At 35.1% G+C, this 14,648-nt stretch overlaps 1 protein-coding gene across 19 annotated transcripts in view; it reads left to right on the top strand.

Moving 5' to 3' along the window:
* Window positions 1-13,558, top strand: part of GALNT13 (polypeptide N-acetylgalactosaminyltransferase 13) — a 556,330-nt gene extending 542,772 nt beyond the window's left edge. For 15 of the 19 annotated variants that reach the window (XM_081577989.1, XM_081577987.1, XM_081577978.1 and 12 more), the window contains one exon: window positions 13,168-13,558. In XM_081577989.1, the coding sequence (XP_081434115.1) occupies window positions 13,168-13,308 (141 nt within the window). In that variant the 3' untranslated portion in view covers window positions 13,309-13,558. Of the gene's footprint in view, window positions 1-9,023; window positions 9,221-13,167 lie in introns of all 19 variants that reach the window. The other 4 variants (XM_081577982.1, XM_081577970.1, XM_081577981.1 and 1 more) reach the window with 1 other exon arrangement.
* The last annotated feature ends 1,090 nt before the right edge of the window (window positions 13,559-14,648 follow it).

Below are 14,648 nucleotides of genomic sequence, written 5' to 3'. Positions count from 1 at the left end.
CCAATAATACACGTGGGAAATTCTGGACCCTGAGCCTCTTACCTCGTCAATAAAGAAAACTAAGATAAAAGTATAAATAAAGGAGAAATGCTGCAAGTTTTGAAATAAAAACTTTTTGTTGTTTTGTTGTTCTTTAGTCTTCCCTAGGAAACTAGGATTTTATGGGGTTTGTGCTAAAAAACAAACTTCTAGCATATATTAAGAGGGAAATGAATGTATATATTTTTTGTAAGATGAATGAGTATAGAATTTCACAATACCACATCAAATCTTTAAACTTTCTATAATTTTTGAGTGACAAGGCTTCTAAAGTCATAATTCAAATTTATTCATACCTGAAATAACTATTGTTTATAATTGTATATACTTGTTTATATTTTTATCAGCCAGTAGCAAGATTACTGAGGCAATTAGGGATTTTGAAGGAAAGATAAAAAAAAAATTTGGTAGCTTCAGCTAAGATATAGTTTTCTTGTAAATTTACTATTTTTGATAACTAGTAGTTATTCTACTGTAGTATTTTTAGAGCACTGTAATATGAAAGACACATGATAAAACTTATAATATTCCATAAGTATTGTGAAGTATAATTCATTCATCTTAATAATTATATTCATACCTTAATTTACTCTCCTATGTTAGTTTTAAAAATTATGATGTTCAACTTGTCTAAACCTAAAATTTTAACTAGTATAAATTCTTTTGCCAAATTAAAAAATGTAGAAATCATAATGTAAAGAAGACACATGAAAATAGAATAATTATAGAAATAATGTGGTCCACTGGAGAAGGGAATGGCAAACCACTTCAGTATTCTTGCCTAGAGACCTGATGAACAGTAGGACAAGGCAAAAAGATAGGACACTGAAAGATGAACTCCCCAGGTCGGTAGGTGCCCAATATGCTACTGGAGATCAGTGGAGAAATAACTCCAGAAAAAATGAAGGAGTGGAGCCAAAGCAAAAACAACACCCAGTTGTGGATGGGACTGGTGATAGAAGCAAGGTTCGATGCTGTAAAGAGCAATATTGCATAGGAACCTGGAATGTTAGGTCTATGAATCAGGGCAAATTGGAAGTGGTCAAACAGGAGATGGCAAGAGTGAACATCGACATTCTAAGAATTAGTGAACCAAGATGGACTGGAGTGGGTGAATTTAACTAAGATAACCGTTATATCTACTACTGTGGGCAGGAATCCCGTAGAAGAAATGGAGTAGCCATCACGGTCAACAAAACAGTCTGAAATGCAGTGCTTGGATGCAATCTCAAAAACGACAGAATGATCTCTTTCCAAGGCATATCATTCAATATCACGGTAATCCAAGTCTATGCCCTGACCAGTAACCCTGAAGGAGCTGAAGTTGAACGGTTATATGAAGACCTACAAGACCTTCTAAAACTAACACCCCAAAAAGTTATCCTTTCATTATAGGGGACTGGAGTGCAAAAGTAGGAAGTCAAGAAACACCCAGAATAACAGGCAAATTTGGCCTTGAAGTACAGAATGAAGCAGGGCAAAGGCTAATATAGTTCTGCCAAGAAAATGGACTGGTCATAGCGAATACCCTCTTCCAAAAACATAGGAGAAGACTCTACACATGGACATCATCAGATGGTCAACACTGAAATCAGACTGATTATATACTTTGCAGGCAAAGATGGAGACACTCTATACAGTCAGCAAAAACTAGACTGGGAGCTGACTGTGGCTCAAATCATGAACTCCTTTTGCCAAATTCAGACTTAATTGAAGAAAGTGGAGAAAACCACTAGACCATTCAGGTATGACCTAGATCAAATCCCTTATGACTATGCAGTGGAAGTGAGAAATAGATTTAAGGGACTAGATCTGATAGAGTGCCTGATGAACTATGGACAGAGGTTCGTGACATTGTACAGGAGACAGGAATCAAGACCATTCCCAAGAAAAAGAAATGCAAAAAAGTAAAATGGCTGTCTGAGGAGGTCTTACAAATAGCTGTGAAAAGAAGAGAAGCAAAAAGCAAAGGAGAAAAGGAAAGATATACCCATTTGAATGCAGAGTTCCAAAGAATAGCAAGGAGAGATAAGAAAGCTTTCCTCAGCGATCAATGCAAAGAAATAGAGGAAAACAAAAGAATGGGAAAGACTGGAGATCTCTTCAAGAAAATTAGAGATACTAAGGGAATATTTCACACAAAGATGGGCTCAATAAAGAACAGAAATGGTATGGACCTAACAGAAGCAGAAGATATTAAGAAGAGGTGGCAAGAATACATAGAAGAGCTGCACAAAAAAGGTCTTCACGACCCAGAAAATCACGATGGTGTGATCACTCAACTCACCTAGAGCCAGACATCCTGGAATGTGAAGTCAAGTGGGCCTTAGGGGGCATCACTATGCACAAAGCTAGTGGAGGTGATGGAATTCTAGTTGAGCTATTTCAAATCCTGAAAGATGATGCTGTGAAAGTAATGCACTCAATATGCCAGCAAATCTGGAAAACTCAGCAGTGGCCACACGACTGGAAAAGGTCAGTTTTCATTCCAATCCCAAAGAAAGGCAATGCCAAAGAATGCTCAAACTACCGCACAATTGCACTCATCTCACACGCTAGTAAAGTAACGCTCAAAATTCTACAAGCCAGGCTTCAGCAATATGTGAACCGTGAACTTCCAGATGTTCAAACTGGATTTAGAAAAGGCAGAGGAACCAGAGATCAAATTGCCAACATCCGATGGATCATTTAAAAAGCAAGAGAGTTCCAGAAAAACATCTATTTCTGCTTTATTGACTATGCCAAAGCCTTTGACTGTGTGGAAAACAATAAACTGTGGAAAATTCTGAAAGAGATGGAAATACCAGACCACCTGACCTGCCTCTTGAGAAACCTGTACGCAGGTCAGGAAGCAATAGTTAGAACTGGACATGGAACAACAGACTGGTTCCAAATAGGAAAAGGAGTATGTCAAGGCTGTATATTGTCACCCTGCTTATTTAACTTATATGCAGAGTACATCATGAGAAACGCTGGGCTGGAGGAAACACAGGCTGAAATCAAGATTGCCAGGAGAAATATCAATAACCTCAGATATGCAGATGATACCACCCTTAAGGCAGAAAGTGAAGAACCTCTTGATGAAAGTGAAAGAGGAGAGTGAAAAAGTAGGTTTAAAGCTCAACATTCAGAAAACTAAGATCATGGCATCTGGTCCCATCACTTCATGACAGATAGATGGGGAAACAGTGGAAACAGTGGATGACTATTTTTCTTCGGTCCAAAATCACTGCAGATGGTGATTGCAACCATGAAATTAAAAGATGCTTACTCCTTGGAAGGAAAGTTGTGACCAACCTAGACAGCATATTAAAAAGCAGAGATATTACTTTGCCAACAAAGGTCCTTCTAGTAAAGGCTATGGTTTTTCCAGTAGTCATGTATAGATGTGAGAGTTGGACTATAAAGAAAGCTGAGCGGCAAAGAATTGATGCTTTTGAACTGTGGTGTTGGGGAAGACTCTTGAGAGTCCCTTGGACTGCAAGGAGAGCCAACCAGTCCATCCTAAAGAAGATCAGTCCTGGGTATTCATTGTAAGGACTGATGTTGAAGCTGAAATTCCAATACTTTGGCCACCTGATGCGAAGAGCTGACTCACTGGAAAAGACCCTGATGCTGGGAAAGATTGAGGGCAGGAGAAGAAGGGGACGACAGAGGATGTGATGGTTGGATGGCATCATCGACTCAATGGACATGGGTTTGGGTGGACTCAGGGAGTTGGTGATGGACAGGGAGGCCTGGCGTGCTGCAGTTCATGGAGTCGCAAAGAGTCGGATACTACTGAATGACTGAACTGATGAACTGACTGATAGAAATAATGCACTGCCTTTTTGGAATTTCAGCTTTGAAAGAAACCACTGATTTTATTTGTGTAGGAGTCAGCAAATACAGATGAGTTTTGTAAATGGAACTGAAATACAATATTTATTTTTTATGATTACCTTTTAAGTTTTAGGTTTATGATCACTTTAGTCTAAAAACTAGTCTCAACCATTGCTAGCCAAAGTGTAATTCCAGGACTGGTAACATCACCTGGGAACTTGTTAGAAATTATGTATCTGAGAGATCACTCTAGACACACTAAATCAGAGCCTATATTTTAACAAAATCCCCAAGTCATTTACGGAGATGTTAAAGAGTTTGAGAAGGACAAGTCTAGACAGTGGCCAAACATCTGCTTATCTTTCTTAGTCTTTTTATATGCACTATTGAAAAGTATTGCAAAACTAGGAAAAACCATAAATAAATACATTTTAAAAATGACACGGCTTTCAACCAGTGGAAAGTGGTTAAGTGCCCCTGCTATTTCTCTAATTCTTTATCACTAGCTATGACGGGCATATTTATTCTTCGACAAACCTCTGAGGTGGTGCACTTTCAAAGCAGAATAAAGTTTGGTGTATTTCATGATTATAGAGATGATATATACCTTAAAGTTGTCTCCTTCTAGCCTTTATCAGAAGAAAGCTAAAGGAGAAAAATTAAACCACCAGCAGATTTAGGTCCTAATAAAGTAATCAAAGGGTTTCCCTGGTGGCTCAGATGGTAAAGAATATGCCTGCAACGCAGGAGACCTAGGTTCAATCCCTGGGTTGAAAAGATCCCCTGGAGGTGTGCATGGGAACCTGCTCCAGTATTCTTGCCTGGACAATCTCCATGGACAGAGGAGCCCAGAGGGCTACGGTCCACGTGGTCACAAAGAGTCAGACATGACAGAGCAACTAAGCACAGCAAAGTAATCAAAGAAAGCTAGTTATCAGCACAACAGTTCACAGTGTGAACAGAACTATTCCATCACCTTATCTTTCATAGTCTTTTCAATCTTAAAAAAGCAAGTCATAAATAGGAAAACTGTTCAGATATACAGAGAAAAACTGAAATGGTATCATAAAGCCTCAAAACATTGAGTATATCCAGCTGCTTTGGTTTGTTTACTTCTTAAGTGACTGGGGGGAAAGAGAAGAAAAGTTTTTCTGGGTGTCTAACTATTGTTTCACACAATTCTTACAATAGTCCTATAAGATAATATTATTTGTATTTTTCACGTCAATAAAACCAAGCTTAGTGTGGTTTAAATTCCTTACCTAAATGTGTACAGCCCAAGTTTCTGGCACCAAATTCAGCAATCTTTCCACTACACTACACTGCTTCCTGAATGATGTTCTTGACACAGGCCAGGACCTGAGACCCTTTACTCAGTGGTGTAATAATGCCTGTACCTAGACAAATGTCTCCTCTGGCTACAAATTACAAAGAAACTGTAAGGGACTAGGAACAACTGCATGCATTCATAGCTGGGGCAAATTATGGACCACAAACCCAACAGCCATCTCTGAACAGCCAGGAACAAAAGCACACCCTTACCCTTATCCCATGTGAGGAAAAAGCTCACCCCTATCCCCCAGGAGGTCACAGAAGAGAGTGAAAACAAGGAACTGTTTTCCTTTCTCGCTCTCTGGTGGGGGATCCTTATATGAGATGAAGATAGGGGTGTGTCCAAGAGTCAGGCTAGAGGGGTGGTTTAGGTGTTTTGCCCACCCCTTTGGTGGTATTATGTAGGGGGCATGCGTAGTACCCTGCTTTTGCTCCCAGTTTTTTGGTCTTTTTGTATCTTTTTGTTCATAATTTACCTCAACTGCGCATGTATGCAGTTCTATTTTTAGTTCCTTCATCTGTAGCTCAAGGGAATGTTTGTCCAGGTGCAAACACTGCAGCCAAGGGTCCCAGGTCCCAGCATGTCTGGATCAGATTAGCTAAATGTACAGTATTACAAATGAAAGAAACGGTTATATATTATCAATTATTTTGGTACCAAATTGTATTCACACAGTATTCCTTCTTTCCTAAATAATAGGAATGATGTACTGCAGTAAATATCGTCTGTTTAGATAAACGGTTAAGTCGTAAGACTACTTTGTCAATATGGTCTGTTTACAAATTTTAGCCATATATATTCATAATATAATTAATATCTAATTGTTTCACCTTTTATTTGAATGAAACTAAAGCACAGTTGGTAATAAATACATATCTTTGGCCAACTTTGATTTGAAATACAGAGTTTCCCACTTTCTTAACTAAATATTTCTTAAACAGCACAACCATGAAATTAATTCAGTACCACGTTATACCTGGCCAGATGTGTTCATTTTGGGGGCAACTGAAGCATCATCAGCACAACTCAAAGATCCCCACCTGGTCTAGAACTCCTGAATAAATTACTTGAACACTTTGGTGTAATAAAAGCCCACTGCCACAAAGTTAAAAGAAAAAAGACTAAATTTCATCTCCCTGAAATATTTTAAAGATTACTGTTATAAAGGTCTGTCATCCATCCATTCTCTTATTCAGGTTTTCTCATATTATCCTATTTCGTTGCAATTGTGTTCCAATCCATTTGAAATTTACATTTTACTGCAATAAGTGTACATATTAACATTTCTTTTTGAACATCCAGGCTGCTACATACAGTGTGAGAATCTAATTTTAGAACAGAACACTTATGTTCCACAAACACTGTGCAACAAAGAAAAAAAGGAAACAAAATATGATGCTAAAAATAAGTCTTGTGTCTCATTTGACTGAGCAAATTGACTGAGAAAATACTTGTTATGAATTTGATATCCATCTGTATCAAATGTTTCTCAGAGTCACAATATCAGGAATTTTCTTTAGTAGGTTAAATATATGGGATTATATTTACTGAAATCACAGAAGCTTATATTTAGATTTTTAACAACTCCTCTTTTATTTACCTTTATCAGAAAGCAGGTAAATGGGAATATAATTTCAAGGTAAGTCATCTATAGTTGCCAACCCAGCCAATTCCCTGAGTAGCATTCCTAATAAAAATAGTGGTTTGATTTACTTTTTGAAGGCTGTGTATATCAGACAAGTATTATATTTCCATAGTTCTACTGACCCATAGCTGTGATTTATGTATTATTAGAAACAATTAGTGAATAGGAATTTCAGTAGTTTAGTATTGTTTTTAATTCTTGCTTGTTAAATACTTACAGACTTATTTAATACTCATTTTCTAACAAGTGCACAGATCACCTTATTGGGAGATCATACTTAATATTTTGAATAAGAACTTTACTATATTAATATTTAAATAATCATTATTCTGTACTTGATCAATAGGGGAAATCCTATTGCTTTTGCTATTAAATATCTATAATAGTCCAAGTTTAATCTTAATTTATCATTACATATAGCAATAATTAATTTCATTTCAAACTTTTAATATGGCATCTTTCAAACTGAGACCTGTATGTTTGGTTTTTCAATCAACCATACAGTCACTTCTATTTGTGCATTAAAATATCAAAATTTTTTACTTAGTGCTTTTTAATCCAAAGGTACAAAGGTATTACCTAATTTTATGATTCATATTTTGTCACCAAAATTGTTTCCCTAGCCTGATTCCAGTTGGCTTTCAGCTCTAATTGTATCATTAAAGGGGTAAAGAGGGAAATACTCCATGACACACCTTGTCTTAGATAGGAAAATTGTTTAAAGACAGGAATTATACTTTTCTTATGTATCTTAAAATAATATGATTGAAATTTTGTAAATCCTAGGAAATAATGTTTCATACTTCAGTAAAGAAAAATTAAGTAATACTATATTATAAACAAAAAACAATACTAGCTTAGGGTTCATATTTCTGTTTCTAGTCAATATTTTAAACAATGCCATGCAAAATGATATTTGGCAGTATGCTGTTTGTCAGCCTGTATGTCATATTGCCTTCAAAACTGAGTTACTATGACAGTTTCCTAAAGTTGTCAAAGGCATTTGTAATAAATATGACAAGGGCTGGTATGCTTAAAAGGAGTATTTAAAAGAAAAAATGTACACCCAATATAAAAATATCCATGGTCCTGTATAAAGAGCATAGGAAAAATAGAAATTAACCAATGAAAAATAAGTTATTTTAAATAAATATGAAAAACTATTAAATAACTATAAAAAGTCATTTCACATGTGTTCTTTTATCCATATCATTCTTTATCCTGTCCATATGTCAAGAAATGTTTATAGTGGCAACACACAGTACTGATGTATATGCAGTGAAATTGACACAAATACAGTATTCTGACATATACTAAAGCACAATAAAGCTGCTGCTATTATTACAAAATAATTATTATAGATGTTTAATCGATTTTTTATTTTGCTAGTACATATTAAAATGTTCATACCTTTTGATCTTGCGATTTCACTTCTAAGAATTATCTCTAAGAAATGAGATACACGTGGAGAGAGATGTTCAGAGATGTTTATCCCAGCATTCCTCCTAGTAGCTCCAAATTGCATATCCCCAATGGAGAGTTAAATGATTTTTGGCAAGTCTCCTTGGTAGAAATTATTTTTTAGGTTTTTAGAATATTTAGTTTTAAAAATGATGCCCAGAATATAAAGTGAGGCCTATTTAACTAGATGAGCTCAATTACATAAAAGTGATTAAAATTACTAGAAAAAAAAATTAACAATTGGTATCTCTTCTATACAGAATACTAAGAAAAAAATAATACTTGTATTTTCAAACAAATGAAAGCACTAAATGTTTTATGTGTTTTTTTAAATGAAAAATAACTTATCTCAAAAGGATTATTTCAGATTTCGAATTCCCTCTGGTTAAGGTTTTGTCTGAAGTACCTAGAGAAAAATAACTCATTTAATGCTAAAAGCATTTTGTTGCTGGGATGAACACTAAGCATATAACATTTTCTATCCAAAATAAACTTTTGTCTCAAATGTTTCACCATTTGATCTCAGGCTCTTCTCCATATTCTCAATCTTATCTTCAGTTACTCCTACTGAAGGGATGTGGCTCAAAGTTCCATGAATGCAGTTAGTGTGATGTGTGCTTTCCATGCTTACCCAGTAGAAATTGTATATTGCTTAGAATGACTGATTTATTACTGCCTTTGGTCTTGATTTTGTCATTATTCATTATTTTCTTTGTCAAACAGACCCACACTCTTCTTCACATAATCACCCAGTCCTGTCTCTCAGTAAGCAAAGTAGCTGATGGCTCCCAACAGCCCACTGTGGATATATGTAATGATAGCCCTTTGCAGAAATGGCTTCTAAGAAACTATACAAGAATGGAAATTTTTAGAAATATTTTTAAGAATTCTACTGATTACTTTCTCAAATAATTTTGGAGGTTTGTATTGCAGACTTTATAAAATTTTAGTGTTTTTGTAATGCTCTGTATTGAAATCTAAACTTACTTCTTTAAAACGTGTTTTAAAAATTTTTATGTGCTAATTCTCCATGGAGCTATTTTCCATCTTTAGGTGCTCATTACTTTGGAGGCTGCATATATTAAGTGGTATTTGTTTATTATCAATAGGTATTTTCCAGTTTTCTCCATATTTCAAATATACATAAGTATAAGTGATGGATGGAGAAGGAAATGGCAACCCACTCCAGTGTTCTTGCCTGGAGAATCCTAGGGACGGCGGAGCCTGGTGAGCTGCCGTCTATGGGGTCCCACGGAGTAGGACACGACTGAAGCGACTTAGCATAGCATAGCATAGCATAAGTGATGGAATATATTATGGCATATAAGCTCTTTTCAGGCTAACTATACCCATGTCTATATGACAAGAGATTTTGTATTACAGCTGAAAAAAAACAATAAAAAAACTAACATAGCCAAAAATTGTTTTTAGAAGGCTGAAATTATTAAATTTTGTTAATTTTATTCAGATACTTTGTGTGAAAATATAACACATCCTTTCTAAAGTTTACTATTTTAACTGGAAACGTAAATGCATTATTGAAGACTAATTTTCAAAAACTTTATGAAATAAATTATTTCTAAGCATTTTCTGTGGTTACTTAAGTGATATAATAAAAAAAGCTTTTAAGAATTGTACTTCCATTTCTGACTTGTGTGATTGTGAATATCTTCACAGCAAGCAATAATATAAACCATTATTCAGTTCAAGTCAAGTCAAAAAACTGGTATGGCATTCTTGTAAAGAATACAAATATGTACCTGTCCTGGTTCTTGATTTTAAGGGGATTATTGTACTGTAAATAAAATATCATAATGTCCAATTCTTCCCTATGAGAACACACAGGAAGTCAGGGAGTTGGTTTGGTTCAGATTAATAATAAAAGGTTGATAGTAGAAGACACAATTGAGCTTGGAATACTTGTGACAAGATTGGAAATGGAAGCATGGAGAGGAGAGGAGGAGAAAGGAGGGGTGTTGTTTAGATTAGGCTTACACTTGAGACAAGGGCATTCCAAACATGCATTGGAAAGCTGGAAAAGTCTGGACTTTTTGCACAAAGAGAACTTGTATACAAGGCAATTTGCATTTATTATCTTCATTTGTTTTCAAAGAAACATTGGAAAGTGCAATGCCCATCAAGTGGTCTTCTCAGATTTAACCATTTAGTCTCACAAGTCAACTTACAGAATGCAAGGGCAGAAACCACAACTTGCTTCTCTCAGACTCTGCAAAAGTTCCACAGCAGTTTATATACTCTTATGAGAGCAAGCTTCTTCACAGGTGATAGCCCTGAGCAAGAGCATGCGAGTCACATCAAGCAGTTGTGGAAAACTACCCTGGTGTAATAGCCTACGTCTCAAAGGAGACAATATCTCTAACAGCTGCCCGAAACCTGAGGGAACACGCAAAAGTACACTTTGCACTTAGAAAGCCTATTACTTGGCTTCCTGTCAGGTATTATAATGCAGTTTATCAAAGGAAGATGCAGTAAATCAATCAAAGGTCATGTTTACCATAACTATGCCTTTAAACATATAGTTAACAATTTTACCCTTATCGGGTTGGCAGGAGATCACAGTTGACTAAAGGTCAGATTTTTTAAGCAGTAGGGAAAACAGCATTTATATATATAGTAAGTATAACTATATATATATATATATATATATATATATATATATATATATATAGAAAGAGAGAGAGAGAGAAACTATAACTAAGCATCTGAAGGAACCTAAGTCAGAATGATTTAGTAGGTTGCCCAAATCTTCATAGCTAGTAACTTGGGGAGCAGGAATTCACATTTATGGCTATCTAACCCTAAAATGACTGATCTTTCTACTCCACTACACTGAAAAGGAGAATACTTTCCTTGGTTGGTTGTTATCTTAATAGCAGTGGCTTTTGACTACTAATGAATTCCTTCAAAAAAATTTTTTTAAAGAATACTGTTTTAAAAATTATCATTATATGTGTAGTTGACAATACATATTCAATCTAATCCTTAAAGTCATATACATGTTTTTGAAAAGGATCTAATAGAAGCATACAAGGGTAAGTGGCTTTTTTGGAAAAGGACACATATACACAAAGGACCTCAGGTATGTAACAAAAATGAAAAATATTTTGTTGATTTTTAACTTGAGTTTTCTAAAAACAATGCTTTTGTTTTGTATCTTTTTTCAATCTGGCTGTTGGTTCATAAACCAACAACATAATTTCTGGCATTATAAGTATAAATCAGCTATCTTCTTGCCTATCTTTGGCCATTTCTTCTTTTGTCTGTTTTTCAGTATAAATGGCTTTCATGTATTGAAAGAGCAACAACAAAGGCCAAAGTCTTCAAATCTTCTTCACATCTCATAGCCTTGCTCTTTTAATTTCCTGTTTGTTGTCTATTAAGCATCCTTTACCACAAGCTTATTTTCCATTCTATCTTTTCTCAGGACAGTGGAGTCCAGGGCGTTTGTAGTCCTAATCCAAAACAAACTGTAATTGTCTAGGCAGTGTTTCTCTCCCACTTCTGTGTGTGTGTGTGTGTGTGTGTGTATGTGTGGTGTGTGTGTGCATGCCCCCTGCCTTTTTTATCTTCCAATTTTCAATATAATATCAAGAGCCCATACTAAGTTGCTTCAGTCGTGTCTGACTATGTGATCCTATGGACTGTAGCCTACCAGGCTCCTCTGTCCATGGGATTCTCCAGGCAAGAGTACTGAAGTGGGCTGCCATGCCCTCTTCTAGGGGATCTTCCTGACCCAGGGATTGAACCCACGTCTCTTATGTCTCCTGCATTGGCACTTTACCACTTTGCCACTAGCACCACTGGGAAGCCCATCAAGAGTCCACTCCTCCCCCCTCAAAAAAGTATTTGTCTCCCTTTAATTTTGGTAATTTGAAACAAAAATATACAGCATGTTTTTTCAAGATATATTTCCAAATCACCTTCCATATTCAAACATACCTCTTCTGGCTGAGGAGTTTTTCATATAGTATGGTTCTAGACCAACTGAGCAGAACAGTATATGATATTGTATACAATTAGTGCATAAATTATGTATGTAAAGCCATGTGTACTTAAAATCTTTATCTGAAAAGTTCAAAAATATGATGTCAAAATGTAAATATGAACTCAAAAGATATGTAATGACTAGTTAACATGATGAAATTATTGGAATTACATTTTAGCATTTGGGTACTGAGAAGATGCTTATTAACAAATATTATTATGAAAATATATAGATATAATATTTTAAAATATGTCCATCACATTTTTATTTGATGTTGGTATTTAAGATCCCTAAAAAGGCAAACTAAATATGATGATCACACTATCAAGTAAGACAGATCTTTGTTGCCATGATAATTACTCTCCTACAATGAATATCTCACAATCACAGATACTATGGCTTATACAGTATTTTGAAATAGGAACATCTCTTGAAGTTTTCTTTGAGTCCCAGCAGTGACATCTCTTTGCATGTTTACCAAACGGTTACTAAATAACACATGCCTAAGAAAACTAAGATTCTGTAAAAGATTGTTAATATTTGCACTCTTCAACTGAACTCTGAACTCACAAACAGATTCTTTGCAAAGGAGTCTGAATTCTTGGCAGTGCATGATAAATATCAGCCAATTTCTTTAACCATCTGCAAGTAAAGGGGTATTAGACAATGATGAAATCATAACAATGAAAGTTGTATAATAACTAACTCAGAGCCACCTGTGCACAGTTCCTTTTACAAACATTATCACAATGTTTATACCAAAAAAATCATAAAGGATATTTCAAAGAGTAGATTTAATCTGATGAGCTACTGCAGCTTAAGATAAAACATGTTGCACTGACTATTGGTTATCTTTTACAGAGACTCACCTTGAGACATGTTAACAGTAATCAATGTCTAGATGAACCTTCTGAAGAAGATAAAATGGTGCCTACCATGCAGGACTGTAGTGGAACCAGATCTCAACAATGGCTGCTAAGGAACATGACTCTGGGGGCCTGAAGACCATTTCCCCTAAGCCATGAAAGTGTCTACACTTATGTTTTTCCATTATTTCAATTAGGGAAAAATATTAACTTTGTTGAATTGAAAGTTTTAAAATCCTTTTAGTATTCTAAAACAGTTGTTTATAATTCATTTTTAGGAATGTTTGCTTACTTCCCTACTAAAATTTGTATCTGATTAAAAAGCACATAAAAAGAATAAATAACAGCAAACTGTTATTAAACATCAGAACAATGTGAAAAACAAATTGTGTTTGCTTTAAAAAAAAAATTGCCATGATGTCACAGAATTAGCTTGGGGGTGGGGTTACTTTTATTTTTTTCTTGTCATAATGTGGCGAGAGAGACAATGTAAATGCCTTATAAAGTAAATTCATTATGAAATTTTATAAACTGTTTCTACCGGACCTTCACGAAAACATGCTGAATTTCTGTCAACATCAAGTACGTACATTGAATTATTTCTGAGCAAGGAAAATTCACTGTACAAAAATCAGTTCCAAATTTTGTACCAGAAAAAAAATTAGATATTGACATCTCATTAGGTCTTATTAAAGCATCACATTTAAACAAAAAAGAGAAGGAGAATATGAAAATTCAATTTAAAGTACATGAAATCAGAAGAAACCAGCTAGGCATTGAGGGGAGCAAAATGAAGTTAAAAGGCAACAGCTGAAACATTTGAAAAGATACTCTGTTGGGTTGCAGTCACTTCTAAGGCAGGCTAAGTGTAACAATCAGCTTGGTCCCAAAACTGATATGGGAAACTCAGTCTTTAACCACTCTGTCTCATAAACTGTACAGTTCTTTTTCTCTTCAGACACTGTGACTTGTCACGTAGGCTACAGAAAATTGTAGGTGAAGGGTAGAATATTAGCCTTAATATTTAATTCTTAGGCATTTAGGATTTTAGTTAAGTCACTAAGACCAATTTATTTTATATTAAAAAATAATGCATTAATATCAGAATTTCATTGCTGTGCCAGAACATCTAAAGTTTTAATCACTGGGAGAATGAACTCAATATATACCAATTAAACTTTTAATTGAAATGCTACATATCATTTGCCATAAATTACGTCTCAAGGAACACAATCATAATTAAGCTACCTTCACATTATTTTTTCATCTTAAAACACTTTGTGTTCAAAATACATAAGTAGAAGATATGAAAAAGTAGAAAAATCTGTGACACCATTTGACACCATTTAAAACACCCATAAAGTTTCTCTATATATGTATTTTTATTTACTGTAAATGTACTCAGCAGCTAAGAAAAATTCAGGGCAGGGGTTTGTAGGGGAAAAGGAAGAAGTGACCTCTAGAATAGAGGATGTC

This window comes from Giraffa tippelskirchi, chromosome 3 (assembly GCF_054371585.1).
Source record: "Giraffa tippelskirchi isolate mGirTip1 chromosome 3, T2T-mGirTip1v1.2.pri, whole genome shotgun sequence".
Lineage (NCBI taxonomy): Eukaryota > Metazoa > Chordata > Mammalia > Artiodactyla > Giraffidae > Giraffa > Giraffa tippelskirchi.
The sequence above is the reverse complement of the archived record's forward strand: the minus strand, read 5'-3'. Positions and strand labels throughout refer to the sequence as shown.